The sequence below is a fragment of the Panthera leo genome, chromosome C1 (genome assembly GCF_018350215.1).
Source record: "Panthera leo isolate Ple1 chromosome C1, P.leo_Ple1_pat1.1, whole genome shotgun sequence".
Taxonomy (NCBI): Eukaryota; Metazoa; Chordata; class Mammalia; order Carnivora; family Felidae; genus Panthera; species Panthera leo.
In genome coordinates, this window is record NC_056686.1 from 199,661,775 (window position 1) to 199,681,283 (window position 19,509).

General features: G+C 45.0%; 1 protein-coding gene across 1 annotated transcript in view; it reads right to left on the reverse strand.

The window, feature by feature from the left end:
- MARCHF4 (membrane associated ring-CH-type finger 4) overlaps positions 1 to 4,632 on the reverse strand; it is a 106,453-nt gene extending 101,821 nt beyond the window's left edge. The window contains exon 1 of the mRNA XM_042953155.1: positions 4,114 to 4,632. Coding sequence (XP_042809089.1) covers positions 4,114 to 4,632 — 519 coding nt within the window. The remainder of the gene's footprint in view (positions 1 to 4,113) is intronic.
- Positions 4,633 to 19,509: the final 14,877 nt, after the last annotated feature.

Here is a 19,509-nt window from a genome sequence, read left to right on the forward strand (position 1 = left end):
GTATAAACTCATCCTACATCTATTTCTTCTCACTTGGTCTTCAGCAGAAACAGAGAAGCCTTCTCTGACTAATTGGGGGAAAGGTAGCACATTCCTCCACTTGTCTCTCTGAAAAGGCACCCCACACACTAGCCACTTTTAAGCACACATCTCTTTCTTGTATCCAATATTACTATAATTCCCCTGTGACCCACTGTCTGTGTTCTTGATCCCTATCAGCTTCTGTGATGTCTGGGTTAGATTGTGAAACTCCCGGAGGGCAGGGCCACATCTGCCCTGTGTCTCCAGACACTGCTTGGCAGAGCAGCAGGCATAGGTAGGCACTTACCTAATAGAGACTTTTGATGATGGAAATAGAGAAGCAGCACTCTGAACCTAGAGGATTGTGAGTGCACAGGAAGCAATCTACTATCACACCAGACCACAATCACAGCAGTCCTGCTAGGGACTAGACTGGGAAACGGGGCACACTTTTCCTTTTAAATGAGACAGAAGGAGCACTGTCTTGCCTCTGACATAATAACAACAAAACACTGTGACAGCATGGCTCTGTGTTGACTGATCTGATGCTCAGAATGACCATCAATTGAGGACTATCATTATCCCTGTTTTACAGAGGAAGAACCTGAAGCGGAGAGAGGCTGTCCTACTTGTTCATGCCTTGAACTGGGGCCATCTGGCTTCAGAGATCTCAGCTGATCCACCATGGTCCATCGAAGTGAACCAGTGCAGTTTCAGTCAGAAACAGAGAGTAAAGAGCTGCCAGCTGGGCTCTTGTCCCACACTTCCATGTATCCTTGACCCCTGTCCAACCTAAATGAATGGCTGGGAAGAGGAGGGTGGCTACTCAGTCAGCTTGTGAGCATGGAGCCAAGTTGGCTTTCAAAGCATTTGTTCACACACACCCTCCATCTGCCTCCTCCTGTCCTCTCTTCTGGTTCTCAAACATGCTAAGCTTGTTCGCACTCAGGTCTTTGAACTTGCTATTTCCTCCACCTTGAGTGCTTTTCCGCCAGGCCTATGCATCAGTGGCTCCTTCTCATCATGTAGGGCCAGCTCGGATGGCACATTCTTGGGAAGGCTGTCTCTGATCACTCTTTCTAATGTTGATGCTTCTTTCTCAAACCCTCCCTTTCATTTTTGTCTAAGTCATTCTCCTATTTGACTTTCACCATAGTATTCAACACCATCTGAAATAGCTTTATTTATCTACTAGGTTACTGGTCTATTCCTGCATCTCCACTAGAATGTCACCTTTAGAAGAGAAGAGACCTCACCTATTTTGTTCATGCCTGGATACTCAGTGCCTGGAACAGCATCTGGCACACTGTAGGTTCCCAACAAACATTTTTTAGGTAAAATAATGCGTGAACAAATGAGTGTAAAGTCCATTATAGGTATGTGCAAAAGTAGAACTGGCTGGCTCCTCCAGTCGCCCCTTACCCCATACATTACAAACCCTTATCAGGAAGAGACCAAATCTTCATTTAGGGCAGTCTTTTAGCCCTTGGAGTAGTGGCAAATGACCAGGGAGCTCTTTGGTTCCTTTGTTTGGGCAAAGAAAAGACCAAGACATTCAGCCACTGAGATTGCAGACTGCCCTCCCCTTAGAGCCACATGTGGACAGTTGCTGGATAGCTTGCTTCCTGAACAGAAAATGAAATACTGACATCTCAGCTCTTTACTTTCTGTCTTTTTCTCTTCCTACTCTAAAGAGTTTTCCCCATCTCCCCTTTGTCGCTCTTCCTCACTGATATCCTGTGAAGAAAAACAAGTAAAAGTGGGAAAATGTGTTCATATATAACACATGCTCCTCTTATTACTATGAGAGCACAATCTCATTAAAATCTCTTGGCCCTTGCACAAATAATGCAAACCCCCAAAATATCATCATCGTCTGCAGGAAGTGCTTGACCGAATCCAGTCTTAATGTGCTAACATGACCCCCCTATTCCTTGCACATAATAATGGAGCTCATTCCTTTATTGTGTTAGTGTTTTAATTCAATGCTTTATTTATGACACACCATAAAAATAATGAAGAAGAAAGGAAACTCCTAACCTCTGCCTATACCCTGTATCACGTGAGGGTATTTCACAATAGCCCTACTGATCCTTTTCTTCTTCTTTCTTCAACAAAATACTGCTTTCCCATGATCAAAATACCTGCCATTATATTTTAATCCTTCTCAAGATGTTTTCAGGCTCATTATCTTCTGAATCCTCCTAACAGACTTATAAGGAAAAAAGGAGGACAGAGAAAGGTGCCTCTAAATCACAGAAGTTGGAAAAGGGGCCCCGAGGCATAAAGCAATTTGAGGAAGTTCACACAGCAGGTGAAATATCATCCAGAAAATGCTCCAAGTCCTGCCAGTTTCTAGAGACAAGGGTGTTTTTGCCAGAAGCCACACTTCCAGCAGCCTCGGTGACATGTAGACCCAAGCCAACCCATATGGGAGAAGAAAGAAACAGCTTAAGGAGTTAGGAAGCTAAATAATTCTTCCTTTTGGAAAAGATGAGGCTCCTGATTGGGGCAGAATGCTGAACAGGAGCATCCCACAGTAAGGCCCATTCTTGCTGCCAGCCAAGCCCCTCCACTCTGTGCCTCTGCTGGAGGCCCACCAATGGAAGTGAAGACAAGGGCTGGAAGAAAGGCACTGAGCAGGCACCCTGGACCTTCTCACCTAACAGAGTCCTCAGCTCTGGGCAGGACTTCATTGGGGACTCCAGGCAAGCCTCGTCACAAGAAGAAGGAACCCAACCCTCAGCCCCTTAGAAACATTTATTCACTGAGATCCACATCACCTCCTTTCATAATGCCCAAGTAGGGACCCCAGTCATCATCCATCCCAGAAGTGTGTTGCCCATTCAGAGCAAAGGTGAAATGAATGAAATTGTCAGCTAAGCCGGTCTCTCACAGAGCAAGCCTTCAGAAAGAGCCAGGGCCACTCAGGATCACTGGCATGGCATCCTGATGCTCTGCCTCTTGTTCAGGAAACACCCAGAAGTCTTCCCTCCACTTCTGGGAAACTACTGAAAAGGTGGCTGAGTGACCACACAACCCTGACCAAGGTGCGACTGAATGTTCCTTCTCCAGCATCACTAACTAGGTCAAATTTTCAGGTGAGTCTTTTCCATCTGGGATTCTGTGGTAAGTGTTGACACAATTCATAACTCTGGGAGAATGTCCACCTGCTATCTCCAGCCTCTAGAAAACACTAGATTGGAAGTGGAGCTGGAAGGGCTGGCATGAGTCTGTCTGAAAATTTGAATGAATGGGGTAGGGAGGATCTTCAGACTTAGCAAGATTGGCTCATGATTATAGTTGGCATCCCCTATCCTGGATGGGGAGAGTTTAAGGGACATTCTAAGTTGATGTGCTTCAGCCCTGAGAAAAGGAGTAGATATGACAAGGTTCCCTTTCTTCCTTCTCCATATCCCTGCAACTCACTCTCAACCTGCTTACCTATTTGCTTTCAAACTAGGAAAACCTTGAGTCTGCCAAGAAGTGTCTTAGCAAATTGTAGAGTCTTCTTGGACCTAGAATCTCTCTCCATTTCCTCCTCAGTGGCCAAAACATACTGCTGAGGGTGTCAATGTAATATGGGAGGGGGGAGTTCAAAGTGAAAGAATAGGGTCAGGCTTGTTGTGTTTCAGTCTGTGAGAATAGGGGAAAGAGGACAAGATGTCTGCACATGTCCCTCCAAAGAGGGAAGAAGTTTAAATCTGGGACTGAAAATGGGCTGGGGGGAATGTCAGCAAACAACAAATCAGATAAAAAGGTATCTCGGCTACAAGCCTGAAGGTACCACCACGTTCCTTCATTTCATCACTTTTGACTTCTGAATCGTCTATTCTGAGGATGGTTATGGAGTTTTGGGATGGAATTGGAGACACTAGCATTGGAAGGAAAATGCAAAAACTGGGGTACAACTCAGCCACCAAACAGGCTCTGCTGGGAACCAGGCACCTTTTGGACAAACTTAACCAAAAGAAACATCACTGAGGAGCCCTTAGAGACGGCACCATCGTTCCTGAGGGCAAGCAGGTGAGTACTTATCTGCAAGACCTGAGGACACCATAAGGCAGCAGGAAAAGGGAAAAGGGGTCTCACCTGTTCCGGGCCCTGGAAGCAGATGCGGCAGAGCGGGGTCCTCATGCCACTGTCCAGGCTGCTGCCCAGTGAGTAGCAATCCTCAGCCTTCCCCTTACAGAAGTCATCTGAGGAGGCACTGCTGAGCAGCAAGGCGGGTGGCTCTGTGGCTGGGCCACCCCGGTCATCTTCCACAGAAGAAGGTGGCAAAGGTGGTGGAGGTGGCAGAGGAGTGGTCTCCCTGCCCACCCCTTCTCGAGGGCCCCTCCAGCCTGCCCACCCCCCGGCACCTAGAGCCGGAAGGGTGTTGTTGTTGGCCGCCAAGCTGGGGGGCTGGGGGTCTCCGTGCATGGGCAGGGGCGCTGGAGGGGGGCGCCGCAGTAGGAAAACCTTCAGGTCATTGAAGAGCATGCGGCAGCGGCACTTGAGGAGACCCTGGTGGCGCAACATCTGGGGAGCCGGGGCGCACAATCCACAGCAGGAGCGGGCACAGCAGCAGCAGCACCACCACCAGAAGAGTCCACTCAGGGGCATCAGCATGTGCCCAGTGGAAGCAGAGAGCCCGGGAGGGGCAGCTGGAGTCTTTTCAGAGGAAGATAGTAGAATGGTTTTGGGTGGGGGTGGGGGGTCCACAGCAAAGCTGTGTTATGGGGGGGGGGGATCTGCTTTCTCACTGGCTCCTCTTACACCCCCTCCAAGTAACAAATCAATTGCCCCCAGGACTTAGAACTGTGAGTCACTGATTTTGAACTCTCCCTGGAAAGCCCGACAACAACAAAAAAGGTTTTCTTTCCTCCCTCCCACCAGCCTTAGCTTTGCTCAGGGTGTCTCCTTTTTGCCTGTGACTGGGGCACTGGGAGGGGAAGGGGGTTTTTAAAAAATGTTGAGGAAGGGCTGTTTGGGCCTTGAGATCAAGGTCTGGTTGTTAGAAAGTTTCCCAGGAGAAGATTGTTAGGTTCTTCTCAAATTCCTAGGCAATGGGAAATCTCTTTTCTTTTGTATAAAAGGGTGGGGAAGATTATAAATCAAATTTAGAGTGGACTGAGCTGGGCTTAGGGCAAACCAGCCCAGTGAAAAATTGAGTACTGCATGTGCAGAGAGAAATAGTTTTCCTCAGGTAGCAGGTGATCGGTTGTGGGGGGTGGGGGGAGTGTAAGGTGGGGAGGGAGAGGAGGTTGGGAGAAGTTTTAATTCTCCTGGGCAGAAAACTGGGGCAATTAATCCCCAGAAGCACCAGAGTTGCTTTTAAGAGAGCAGTTGGATGGGGGGGGTGAGGGGGCGGGGAGGAGGGATTGCAGGTGAAATTGGGCAAGGGGCTTGTGCTTTGCCTCCGCAGCCAAAGGGTTGCGCAAAAGAGGGAAAAGCCAATTAGGAGAATAGAAGTGGGAACATAATGGGCTGGGGAGGGGGAAAGAAATGGGGGGGGGGAGAGGAAAGATCGTTTAACCCTTGCAGATCCGCTTCCTTCCTGAGCATGAAGATCCTGGCTAGAGGAAGGGTGTGTGTGTAGGGGACGGGAGGCAGTGGAGCAGAGAGAAGGGGTAGAGAAAAGGGGCGTGTGGGAAGAGACAGGAGGAAGGAGTAGTTACATGATCTCAGCCCCCAGCCCACCCCTGCGGTAGTCTGTAAATCCGCGGCCCCTTCCCCTTGGCTCCATCAAAGGTCCCTTCGGGCGAGGGGCAAGGGCCGGGAGAAGGGCAGATCCGGGAGGGTGAGTGGCCTCGCCTTCTCTTCCTCTTCCTCTTCCTCTTCTGGGCCGTTGTCGCCCTCCTCCTCTTGCTCCGAGTCTGCCCGCGGCCGCTGATGCTGCTGTGGCGGCGGCAGTGAACGCTGGTCGGCGTCCCCGTGTCTCCGGGGCGGGGGCTGCTCTGGCTCGTCCTCTGGCTGCTGCTCGCCGTCCGGCGCGGCCGCGACTCCCGGCTTCATGATCCTCCTCCTCCTCCTCCTCCTTCCCTGGGGGCCGGCTCTGAGCCCCCGCGCCCGGGCAGCGCTGCCATGCAACCGGAGGCGAGGCAGGCGTTGGGGTGGGGGCGGCTGGGGAGTGAGGAGGGGGGGCAATAAAAAATGAAATAAAACTAGTGGAAGAATAACAGTTCGGTTCTCAATCAGGCAAGAGTGCTTCTGGAGGGGTGGGGGTGGAGGAGGGCGGCTGCCGGGTCTTCACGGCAGCTCTGCCCCCACTACCCCCCCCCCCAAGGGCGGCCTCGGCCGGCTCTCTGTCCCCCCCCCCCACGCCCCTCCCTCCTCTCCGCTGCCTCCGGCTGGTTGGGCTCGCTGTTGCTACCTCCTCGCAGATGCAACGAGGTAAGGCTTGTTTGCGGTGCCAGTTGCAGGTGGGGAGGGGGAAACGAAGCCGTGTGGCCGAGGTGGGAGACAGCCAGCACTTGGCTCCGGCTTGGTCCTCGCGACTCCTCAAAACCGTATATAAATATATCTCTTATAAAAGGCGAGAGGAAGCAAATCAGATTCCAGGCTGCTGCCAGGTGTTGTCTCGTCTTCCGCCGTTGCTCAGCACCCGCCGCCGCGACTGCTGCCCCCCTGGCTCAATTCCCAAAGGGGTGGTGCTGGAAGGGAGGTGGCGGGGCGGTGAGCTGACCGTCCGAGGAATGGAAACAAGATTCCTGGAGCGGAGAAGGCTCTCAGCTGTCTCCGCTGCCGCCGCCGCCGCCGCCGCCGCTGCTGCTGCATTCAGCACCCCAGGCAAGTGGACAGCTCCCACCCAGACCCCGCGCGTCACGCAAGTAGGGGCCTGACGCAGACGCCGCGGAGGGATGGAGGAGGGAAAGGGGCCAAGAGGAAAAGAGGCTAGGGAGAGAGGGGAGGGAGGGAGAAAGAGAGAGAGGGAGAGAGAGAGAAGGAGAGAACTGTTCGAAGGAAGGGGGTGGGGAGGGACCAAGGGAAAGGGAAGGAAGGAGGCGAGGGAGGGATTTAGGAAGGAAGGGAGGAGGGAGCAAAGTGGAGGAAGAGGGAGAAAGGCAAGTGGAGTGGAAGGGAGCAATTCAGGTACATTTTCCCCCAGCTCGAAAGTATCAGTGTGGAGAGTTCGGTTGTAGAATTTCTTCCCAATGGACACTATCACCAGTCCTCTCAACGCGCATACACAGAGCCTTCTGTGTCGCAACCAGAGTCCATTTCCCTGCTTATATAAACATTTTAAGCAGATATCAGTCTGCCAGCTTTGGGAAAGATAAAGTTTTGTGATTCTCGCACTAACACTGAGACTTGGTGGAGACTAAGTCCCTCATGACTAGGAACTCATGAGAAGAAAATGCTTCGAAGAAGGAGGAGATACCAGCACCATTTCTGCCAGTTGCTTCTAGAATTTAAGCTACAAAGGGCAGGGTTTGTCTGTTGCTGTTGTTTTGGTCCATTTTGATCATATGTGCATAGGTCAGTGGTGGCGTGCAGTGAGTGCCCAATACATATTTGTTGAATGGACTGTGACCACCATTGCTACCACCAAAGTCATCATTACTCCAAGCCATAGACCTCTTTCAATTGTGGATCATAAGAATCCAGAACAGTATTATGGCTGCATGTTAACCAATATCTCCAACATGCCCTGATCCAAGCTTTTCATTGAGTTGCTGACAAGAGGTAATTTGAAATGGATTTTAATTTCCTCTTTCATTTGTTTCTGACTCATGTCGCCCTACTGCATCCTTCTCAAGGAGTTCCTAATGAGTAGAAAGAAAGAGAAAACTTAAGGTGGTCTGTACAAATGTTCAGTACTTACAGCTGTAGATTTCAGTCATTTAAAACTTAGGCTTGCTTTCTTGCCTTTCTTCATAACCTCCCTCCCTCTCCTTCTGAACACTCACACACACCTCCAGGGTCATGGACTTGGACAAGCTATCCCAATGAGTCATCTACACAGCTGTGGTAATGCCTTTAGAAATATTGGAGCCATAGACAGAGAGCATGCAAAATCTCTGCACCAAAATATCACTGGCATGAAGTTGAGCCCTATGAATCATAAGAAAATACCCCTTTGCTGCCATCTCCTTGAATGTTTTATTCTTACAAGTGCTAAGGAGCAAGGACCTAAGTCTGGGTCTTGATTAAGCCAGGGTGGCTGCTTGTATGAATCATGTCTCAGCACCCACCATGGAGGCTGACACCTGGCCCAAGGTGAATGGTTAGAAGAGGATACTACAAAAATGACTACAAAATAATATGTATGTTATGGATATCAGCACACCCACTCTGCTGCAAAAGAGAATTTCTTTGTTACAAAAATCCATCTGCTCTCAAAGAAAATTCTCTGTGTGCCACATCGCCCTGTGCCTGATTCTGACATTGTGCAAATCACACTCTATAATAATGATCTCATCATATATTCATCTCCTTTTACAAGACACAGAACTCCTTGAAGGCAGGGACCGGTTTTATATTTGTATCATCAGCACATAACATAGTGCCTAAAGCCCAATGTGTGATAGAGAAAACAAACATGAAATGAAAGAAAGACCTTTATGTTTTAGTGAAGCTTACCCTATTTCTCCCCTTCAACTTAAACACATTCATGTGAGTGCTCTCATACATGGCTGAATATCTGCTTTACCTAAAGTTGGATTTCAGGGTCTTGTAAAATACAAATACTCACAAAATACTGGTTACAAGTACGTCGTGCAAGTGAGTCAGGGCAGGAAATAAAGGAGCCATCTGAAGCCTATATTCAGAGTTACAGAAAGGGGTGTTATCCATAAGACTGTCTTTCCCAACCCTTCCACTGAAAGGAAAAGGATTTCCAGAAACAGAAAACTGCTAAGGATGTGGAGCAAGAACAAGGCTGTCTGCAGAAAGACTGGAAGGCTTGAGAGTTCTGTTTTGAATATAATGTAAATCCTGAAAAGCACCTCACTGAGTTACATTCTCCTTATGCTGATAATGAAACAATGGTTGTGAACCCCAAGAGTAAAAGCCACAGTAAAGAAAATGTCAAATCAATGGGTCTCCATTAAAGTATTCAAAATATTTATCGAACACCAATCATAGCCAAGGCATTGTACTGGAAGATGAAAACACAAAAATGGATTGGTTGGGATTGCTTCCTCAAGGGTCTAGTACTGCAAATATGTACATAATCATAATATAAGATATAAAATAATAAATTCTATAAAGGTATAAAACGTTTGGGGCATGTTTAAAATAAGGAGGTAACTAGGGGCACCTGGGTGGCTCAGTCGGTTGAGCGGCCGACTTCGGCTCAGGTCATGATCTCGCGGTCTGTGAGTTCGAGCCCCACGTTGGACTCTGTGTCGACAGCTCAGAGCCTGGAGCCTGTTTCGGATTCTGTGTCTCCCTCTCTCTCTGACCCTCCCCCGTTCATGCTCTGTCTCTGTCTCAAAAATAAATAAATGTTTAAAAAAAAAAAATAAGGAGGTAACTATGGCTTGGCAACAATTAGGATAGGTAGGGAGAGGTGGAGACATCAGAGCTCCAAGAAAGTCTTTTTCAAAAAGTGACACTTGAACTGAGTTAAAATATGTAGAGTTCAGAGGAAGGAAGCATATTTCTGGCAGTGGGGATGTTGAATACTTTAGTTCTTCCATTTGTCTGGAGTAGTTGGTGCTTGAAATTAAGTAGCCGGAAGGAAAGTTTGAAAGGTAGGCTGGAGCCAGATCACAGAAGGCCCTGAACGCCAATCTGAGAGATTTATTCATTGACCAGTTACTTGTTTTAATGGTTTTAAAGATTTGGAGCTGAAGGTGAAGGGCAGAAATAAACTTTATCTCTGAGCAGGTTAATTAACTGGATGGGATTTCATTGCTAACAGGTGAGAAGCAATCAATATTTTTCATTTCATGCCAGAAAGTTCTCAGTTCCCTAATAGATTTATTCTTTTAAGTGAGGTTGTTTTTCAGATATATTTCATTACATACAGAGATACCGGGGTCATATGAATTAAAAGAGTAACAGAGTGAGAGGCTCCGAGGAATAGTCTTCTGGAACAAATGTTAGGAGGTGAAGATTTCAGAAAAGACTATTACAGAGGCTATTGCACTTACTTCTCCAACCAGGGGAGCCCTAAAGTGATCCCATGCTAACTGCTGTTGTTTCTTCTTTATCTAGACAGAGAGTACTCAGGCTAGAAGGCATTTTTACAGGGGCTGGGGGGAAAAAAGAAGTCTGGAAGGATTAGGTGGCTCTGTTCCCAAGATCCTGCAGCAAAGTAAGTGTCAGACAAGGACTCAAACTTCCACATCTTCTAATTGTCATTACAGTTTGCTTTCTACTATATCACAGTTGGTTCTCTTCAAACTTAGAGTTTCTCAAGAATAATTGCGGAATTACTGTTATACAAACTGTTAATAGCTACCATTTACTGAGCCACACACCTTTTTTTGTATGTACTTAGAAATGCCTGTGCATTTATTAAAAATATAAATCCTTAAGTGCCACCCAAGTCTACTGAGTAAGAACTTCTTGGAGAGAACCTGGGAATGTGAATCTTAACAAGTGCCTTACCCAAGTGACTTTTTATTTTCAAAACTCCTTAGGTAGTAGGTATTTTCCACATTTTTGGGGTCAGAAAACTGAGGTTCAGAGAAACTAAGTCTAAGATTATAAAGTTGGTGAACACCAAAGCTGACAGGCCTCTCTCACCCTAAAGTCTATGCTCTTCTTACGATGCAGCAGTGACTTTTAAATTAAATTTCCTGGTGCCAGTAGAGTCCCCACACAGCTATTATCTGTCTGCCATACTGTGTCCCATTTCAAATGATAACTCAAAACTCAGGCTGAGGAAGCTTCTAAAAGGGTTCCCAATATCCCCATTTCCTGGTAGTCAAGCTCTTATGTAATCTCCTCCTTTTGAGTGTGGGTTGAACCTAGTGACTTGCTTCTGTAAAATAGAATGCAGCAAAAGTGATGGCATATCACTTCAGAGATCAGGTTACAAAAGACTGATTTCCATATTGCTCTCACTCTCTCTTGGCTCTCCTCACTTGCCCATTCTGATAGATACCAGGTGCCATGTTGTGAGCTGCACTATGGAGAGGCCTATGTGGCAGGTAACTGAAGATAGCCTCAACTATGTAGCCATCCAACCTCCAGTGAGGAACCAAGGCCCTTAGTCCAACAGCCCATGAAGAACCAAATCTTGCCAACAATGATATGAGTGAGCTTGGAAATGAATCCTTCCCCAGTTGAGCCTTGAGATGACTGTAGCCCTGGCCAACATTTTGACTGCAGTCTCATGAAAGAAGCTGAGCCAGAGGACCCAGCTAAGATGTGCCTGAATTCCTGACCTAGTTGTTTTAAGCCCTCTGTACACTGTCAAATCCCCCACCCCAACACATACACAGAGACATCCACCTCTCCACCTGAGTCCATTTCCCTGCATATAAGGATATACATGAGTATTTGAGTAGATATCCATCTGCAAACGCTGGAAGAGATAAAGTTTTGGGAATCCCTCATTGAACCTGGGAACTTTATGGAGACTAAGACCCTCATGACCAAGAACCCATAAGAAAGAAATGCTTCACATAAGAAGAGAGACACTAGCATCATTTCCTCTTCTAGAAGTTAAGGTCTGGGGGGGGGCAGGGATCTTTTTTTTCTTGGTCAATTTGAATCCCATGTGCCTAGGTCATGATGGCATGTAGTAGGCACTCAACACTCACTTGTTAAATGGACTATAACCATCATCACTATCAGCAAAGTCATTACTCCAAGCCATAGACCTCTTTCAATTGTGGATCACAAGAATCCAGAGCAATATTACAGCCTCATCTTAACCAATAGCCCAGGTTCCTCCTTATCTAAGACTTTCACTGAGCCACTGATAAGGGGCATTTGAAATGGATTTTAATTTTCTCTTCTATTTCTGCCCTGACACATATCTCCCTACCCCATCCTTCTCAAGGAGTTTCTAATGAGCAAAAAAGTGTCCCAAATGTGAGAAAAACACAAGTTTTGGGGTCATTTCTTACACAGCAATTGATAACTCATACATAAGGACACTGAGAACATTAGTCATTGTGCCCATGCTTTCTGTGCCCCAACACACACGACTCTGATGTCAAACAGAGTCTGATAATTCACAAGATAATCCAAGTATCAATGTGAGAAGTCACCAGGAAAAAAACAAAAGTATTTTGTATGCTTAATTGATGGACTGAACTTAACACCTAAGAGAGCTCCTCTGAAGCCTAACCGTGCCTCTAAGATGACCTGTGGTACTCGTTAAAAGTGCATGTTGCCCAGTAGACTCTCACCTCCAGAGATTCTGACTTCTTTGTCAAGTATAGACTTGGGATATGTGTTTTCTACTAGATCCTTTGGAAACTCTGAAACAGGTGGTACTTGAGCTCCACTGTGGAGAACACTGACTTAGAAGAGAAAGCTCAAAGTCAAGCCCTACTCCCTAGTTACCAGCCACCACATGAGCAGAGTGGCCACTCCCCTGCTATAAATTGATATTCTCCTCCAGATATGAGTGAGGAAAGAGCAAGTTCCAAATCAATATCCAAAAGAGGCAACATAAAGATACGGAAAAGGTGCTGAGCACAGATTTGTGCATTCACCCCTCAAGTCCTGGACCATTCTTAGTGATGGGGATACAGTAGGAAGAAAGATAGATGAAGGCCTTACTCTCACAAAGTTCCCATCCTAGTGTGGAAAACAGAGCTAGGGAAATAAATTAATTTCATATGGGGGTAAGTGCTAGAAAGAAACTAAACAGGGTAGTGTGATGGAGAATGACCCACTAGCCTGTGTACTGACTGGTGGGAAAGGACAGGGAAGGCTTCCTGAATTTAGACCTAAGACGTGAAGAGGAACTAATGATGTGAAGATCTGAGGCAGTGTTCCTGTTAGAGAAGGGAGCAATCACAGAGTTTGAGGGAGGAATGATGTAGCTTTTCAGGGTGACAATGAGAAGGCCAAAGTAACGGAAGACAAAGGAGTGAGAAGAGGTGATGGAAGATGAAACTGGAGAGAAGGACAAAATTATATCAAGTAGATACTGTAATAATAGAGAAAATGCATTTAATTCGAAATGAGCTGGGAAGCCACTAAAGGATTTTAGGTAATAGATTTTTATTTTTAAAAGGTCACTCTGGTTGCTGAGTAGGAAAAGAACTAGAGGTCTACCATTTCTTGAACACTTACAGTATGCCAGACACTATGCCAAGCACTTTTTGTGCTTTATCTCATTTAATTCTGCACCCAAAACCTTATGGATTAGATACTACTGTTTTCCCCATTTTATAGAAGATGGAACAGACTCAGAGAATTAAACAACTTGCCAAAGATCAAACAGCTGATAAGTGACTAGGATCGTTAATACCCATGGTCACCAATAGTTCTGATCTTCTTCCCCTTCCTGGATACATGGAAAACTATATTTCCCACCTCTCCTTGCAATTGGGGAGGGTTTTGTGACTAGTGTTCTCAATGGGTTGTGACTTCAAGTGACAAGGTATTCCTGGGCTTACACATTTCAGAGCTGGCATGTGATCTTCAGTCTTAATTCCTCTGCCTCCAGGAGTCACAGGAGCATGTGTTGAGATGGGATGCCATAGCATTAAAAAAGCCTGGACTAATGAGCACTACATGAAGGCAAGTTGCCCTGCCGAGTCACTCAGACCTGCCTGCACTGACTTGGTGGAGAGGCAAAATAAACTTTTGTTATGTTAAGAAACTGGAAACCTGGTATTGTTTGTTACTGCAGCATAACCTAACCATTCCACGGACTCTTGGGTTATAGAAACTGCTTGGCCAATCATCATCTGGGTGACTTCAGGGATTGGTTGTACTCTGGGTCTCAGTTTTCCAGTCTGTAAAACGCTTGCTTGGGATCAGAAGACTGATGTGGTTCATTCTACCTTCACCATTCAGTGAAATACACTGCAGTAGCCTGGATTTGAGCCAAGCTCTTACGCGTTACTGGAAAATAAGTCTCTGGTTTCCCTCTCACCGCATACCATGGTCACGTGATACCAGCTCAGCACTTCCTCTTCCTCTCTAAGCCTCCTGACTGGTTCCTGAATCCACCAGCCTGGCCTCCTTTCCCTGCCACATCCTTAGCTCAGAGCCATCTGTTGGGGTTTTCAGTTTGAGGATGCTCAGAGAGAGGAATGCCTGGCCAGCTTGTTCCATGTCATCACTGCCCTACTACTCACCACTTGTACCAATGACTGCTCAGGCTTCTCCAGGCTCTGTTTCTGGAAAGGCAAATTGTATTATTAAATACTCAAGAAAGCCAGTAATGAGACAGTGGACACAAAAGATGGAATCTACTCCTCAGTTATGCTGAGAGGGCAGTTGCCTGCCCAGAGCCATCCTAGGGCAAAGAAAGAGGTGGTCTCAGCTGAAGATTCCCCAGGCTCCTCTGGATATGCCTTTGATATGTCCACTGCACACCTGGTCCAGAACGTGAAGGCCTTTTGTCCTTCATGGGGACAAAGCACTTCACCAACCAACCCTTTTGGGGAACATATTACCTTATTCCTGTGACATGTGACTATGCATGGAATTACAGGTACCTGAGATGTACACAAACATATGTAATCCTAAACAGAAATATAATCTATATTTATACCACAAACTACCCCTAGTTCACACATGTAGAATGATACCCACACCCTGCAAACTTTAACCATGTGCATATAACCCATTTTAACAGAGAACTCACTGAATACAACGTGGCTTTAAAAAGAGTCTGTTTTAAATGGCTGCCTGAGTTGCACATGTAGATCGATAGCCAGACAGATAGAAACATTGATTTTTAGATACATACATAGCAATAATAAGACCTTGAATTTATATACCCTCCTTCTCCTGGGGAATTCACAGGATATGTCGTCTCCCCTATGTGGAGAGCACAAAAGTTTATCTGTGCATGAGATGTGAAACAGAGTTAATATAAACCAAAGAAAGCCCCTTAGCATCCTGATTTATGCCACCTTGGACCTCATACATCCCAAATGTCTGGATTCATATAACCTCCAAAACAGGGAAGACTTGAGCTCTATAAATTATACGGAGAAGATGTATGTAATGCCATCCATGTGCATGCTATATCACTATATTCTAAACAATATTACCCAGAAATTTTAAAATTGTACCTTCACTTCCTACAATATTTATCATCTCTACCTTTCCAGATTAGATATAGCTATGAATATAGAGAGCTGTTACATGAGTATTTAATTGTGTAAAAACCCATTAAGCTAGCCACTTAAGATTTGTGCCCTTTACTGTGTATAAGTAAATACCCCAATATAAAAACGTAAGACAACACACATTTGCCTCTTGAAATCCAGGATGCATCTGCATAAACTAGAGTCAGGATAATAAAGGGTACTTAGGGTATGGGCGTGTCTTAAAATTCGGTTAGTGCAGATAAGGTGGGCCACGAATCTGAATCTGATAGTTCATGGTTGTGTGACCTTGGCCACCTTACTTACCCCTTGCGTGCCTGATTCTTCATCTGCACACTAAATAGAACCAACATGATATAAAGATTAAATGAGAAAATTAATGTAAAACACTTCACATGTTATCTGGCACAGTGAACTCTCAGTAACAGTTGGCTATTTCTATTATGATTGTAGTGACCCCTAATTCCTTGTGCTGACACAGCCAGAGGCCAATCAATGCATAGCACAGTTTACATGCACAACTTCTGCCTCCACCCTACCAAAAGCATCTGCAAAAGCAAAAGGATTAAATTTAATCAGAAACCTAACTGATGATTTTTAAATGTGCTGGTTGTCCAATCCCATCCATAAGAGCCAAATGAATAAATTTTGGTCTTTCAAATTTCCCGCTGGGCATCATGTTTTCTGAAGACATCAGTGAGCAACACAATCTTTTCCCATCACCAGCTCCCCAACATTAACATACTGTCACACCTTTGCTCTGCTTTTCTAACCTTGAGAATCTACCTCCTGGTCCTGTCTCCCAGCAATTTCCCTTTATATACACCCCTACAGTTATACGCTCCAGAAAAAACAGCCCAGCCAACATTCTCTTCCAATTCACTTACGTAGCGAACATGTGTGTGAGCAGTGTGTGTGTAAAGAATGAACAAAGCATGGGCTTTTTGGTAAGAAAGGCCTCGATGCTGATCCTAGGCATGTCTCTCAGTCCAAGTCACTTGACCTCTCTGAGCCTTAGTCTCCTTATCTAGAAAATGGGACCATTGATCCTTACCTCAGAGGGTGTGATGAGAATGGATAAGAATACACATACCAAGTAAGTGCCGAGCACAGTGCTCAGCACTAACACCACTGACGAGAAGCAGAGATTACTGCTAAGGAGGAGGGAGCTTGCTGCAAATCCCTTGCTTAGGAGACAGTTTGCAGTTTTGTTGGACAGGATAACTATTTATTAGCTGGAAAAAAAAAAATTGTGTGCCTCCTTAAGAATTACCTTCTCTGAGCTTTTTCATTGAGAGCTGTCCTAGCTAAGACTGGCAAGATTTGTGCAATTCACACCTACTTGTGAAATTCAAGCACATTATCTCTTACTGACAAACCATAATGGCTGTAATAAACAAGGAAGCCTCTGTTCTAATAAACAAGTAATTATACTTGACAATAAATGTGTAAATATGATGCTAATTAGCACATCTTCTCATAGCTGCTCCCAGTTTGGGGATCCATGCACACATGCTTGGGAATATGGGGAAGTCCATGTTCTTATCCATAGGTATATGAATATGTGGGCAATTGGTGCCACCTTCTTTGCCAATCCTTGTTTCCCCACAATAGAATTATCTTCTTCAGTGGAAAAAACGAGGTCATTTTAGCCTCTTGGTTTCCAATGTAATCCCTTTAAACTCAGGTTTCCTAGTAACCTTGGGGGACTGTGATTTATTACACAAAGTGCCTTTAGATATGGGGACACTGGCCTCATTACCTGGGTTCTTTCCAAACTTAGATACAAAGACATGGCCTGTCAATCTTGGGATTTAAGAATGGCAGGTAAAAGAAGGCTGAAAGGAGAAGGTGGATGAGTGTTGTAAACAGTCTTAAAACAACAAATTATTTTTATTGAACCAAGAAAAAGAAAAGCCACACAGGGAGGCAGTGACAGGATAGAGGTTCTATCCTGTTTTCAGGCAGAGGGCTATAGCTTTCAGCTTCTCTTCCAAAGCAGAGAGCATTCCCATTTATGCTTCCCTAGAGATGAGCCACAAAATCATTTTCAATGAGGAGCAGCCACAATTAATTCCCTGACCATATGCAAAAATCCCAGAGGCCCTACTTATAAAAATTTTTCTAAGGAATCCTTTTTTTCTTTATTATTTTTTATTGATATAATGACCAAAGGAAGGACAGGCATGATTTTCTACTAATCTCTTTCCTAACTCTTTTAATCCTCTAGTAAGAGGGCTTCTGAGTATCACATTTCTTTCTTATGTCCGCTTTTTCTTATCTTTCCAAGGTGATAACTTCCAAGATGTCTTCTTGGGTAAAGATACAGAGAGAAGCAGTATTGCCCAGTAGTTTAGGACACTGAGTTTTGGTTCAAAAAGACTTATATTTGATACCAGCTCCTCCACTCTTTCAGTCAGCATAGGTTAGATTATGCTGCAGTAACAAATAGCACCACACTTCTAGTGTCTTAACACACAATAAAAGTTTATTTTGCCTTTCCACCAAGTCAGTGCAGGAAGGTCTGAGTGACTCTGCAGGACAGCTGCCTTCATGTAATGCTTAGCAGTCCAGGCTACTTTAATGTTATCCCATCTCAACACATGCTATCACGACTGCAGAGGCAGAGGAATCAGGATCAAGTATCACATGCCAGCTCTGAAATACATCATCCCAGAAGTACCTTGTCACTTGAAGTCACAACCCATTCAGAACACTATTCACAAGATCTTCCCCACTTGCAAAGAAGGATGGGAAATATAGTTTCCCATGTATCCAGGAAAGGGAAGATAATCAGAAATATTGGTGACCACTGGTATTAATGACCATATTTACCAGCTGTTTTCTCCTGTTGCTTAACTGTCAGAGCCTCAGTTCTCTCAGCTATAAAACAGGAAAAATAATAGCACCTAACCCAAAAGTTTGTTTGGCAAATTAAATTAGGTAAAGCATATAAATTGTTTGGCAGAGTGTCTGGCACCTTATAAGTGTTCAAGAAATAGTATGTAGCATTTTCAAATATAGCATTATTAGCCCGCTTTATACTTGCTTAGACAATAGGGTATAAATGTTCCAGGGACTAGAAGTGGAGAGGGATAATAACTCTCAAATCCATAATTTTAACTATTAGGCTTCCCAAGAAGGCTAGGTCCTAAAGAATATGTGTGAGTTCATATGTGGAATTTAAGAAAAAAAAACAGAATAGGGGCACCTGGGTGGCTCAGTCATTTAAACATCTGACTCTTGATTCTGGCTCAGGTCATGATCTCATGATTCATAAGATAGCACAGAGCCTGCTTGGGATTCTCTCTATCTCTCTTTCTCCCTCTGCCCCTTCCCTGCTCTCTCCCAATCAATCTCTCTCTCTCTCAAAATAAATAAACATTAAAAAAAAAAGAAAGAAACAAAACAGATGAACATAGATGAAAGAGAGAGAGAGGTAATCCAGGAAACAGAGTCTTAACTACACAGAACAGACTGAGGGTTACTGGAGGGGAGGTGGGTAGGGGTGTGGGTTAAATAGGTGATGGGTATTAAGGAGGGCACTTGTTGTGATGAGCACAGGGTATTGTATGTAAGTGATGAATCACTAAATTCTACACCTGAAACTAATATTAAACTGTATGTTAACTATCTAGAATTTAAATAAAAATTTGGAGATGGGGCACCTGGGTGGGTCAGTTGGTTGAGCATCTGACTTCGGCTCAGGTCATGATCTCACTGTTTGTGAGTTTGAGCCCCATGTCGGGGTCTGTGCTGACAGCTCAGAGCCTGGAGCCTGCTTCAGCTTCTGTGTCTCCCTCTCTCTCTCTGCCCCTCCCCCCCCTTTCAAAAATAAATAAACATTAAAAAAATTTTTTTAACTGGAGAAAGAGAAAAAAAAGAACAGGTTATGGGGGGACTTTTCTTTAGACTTCTAGAATATTAGCTGTGATCAAGGAATTTGATAGCTGGTATGACAGTGTGGCTGAGTGGATCCTGTACCTGTCAAATGCCTGTTATATCAGTTAGGATTCTTAGAGGAACCAGACAACATACTCAGAGACTTTCCATTGAAAGTATTATATACAGATGTGTAGGTAAGAATAAAGGAACCAATAGGAAGTATTGAGTCACTCAAGAAGGTAACCTCAGGGAGTTAAGGCCATCTTTAGACCTGAAGGAGCAAAGGGAGGAAGTGGTATTATGGAGTCTAAATGAAAGAAGCATCATGAAAAGAGTACAACTCGACAGAAGGTGGTAATGGAATGTGGCCACTGTGAGAGCAATGACAGCAGGGAAGAATCAGGAGTAATAAATATCC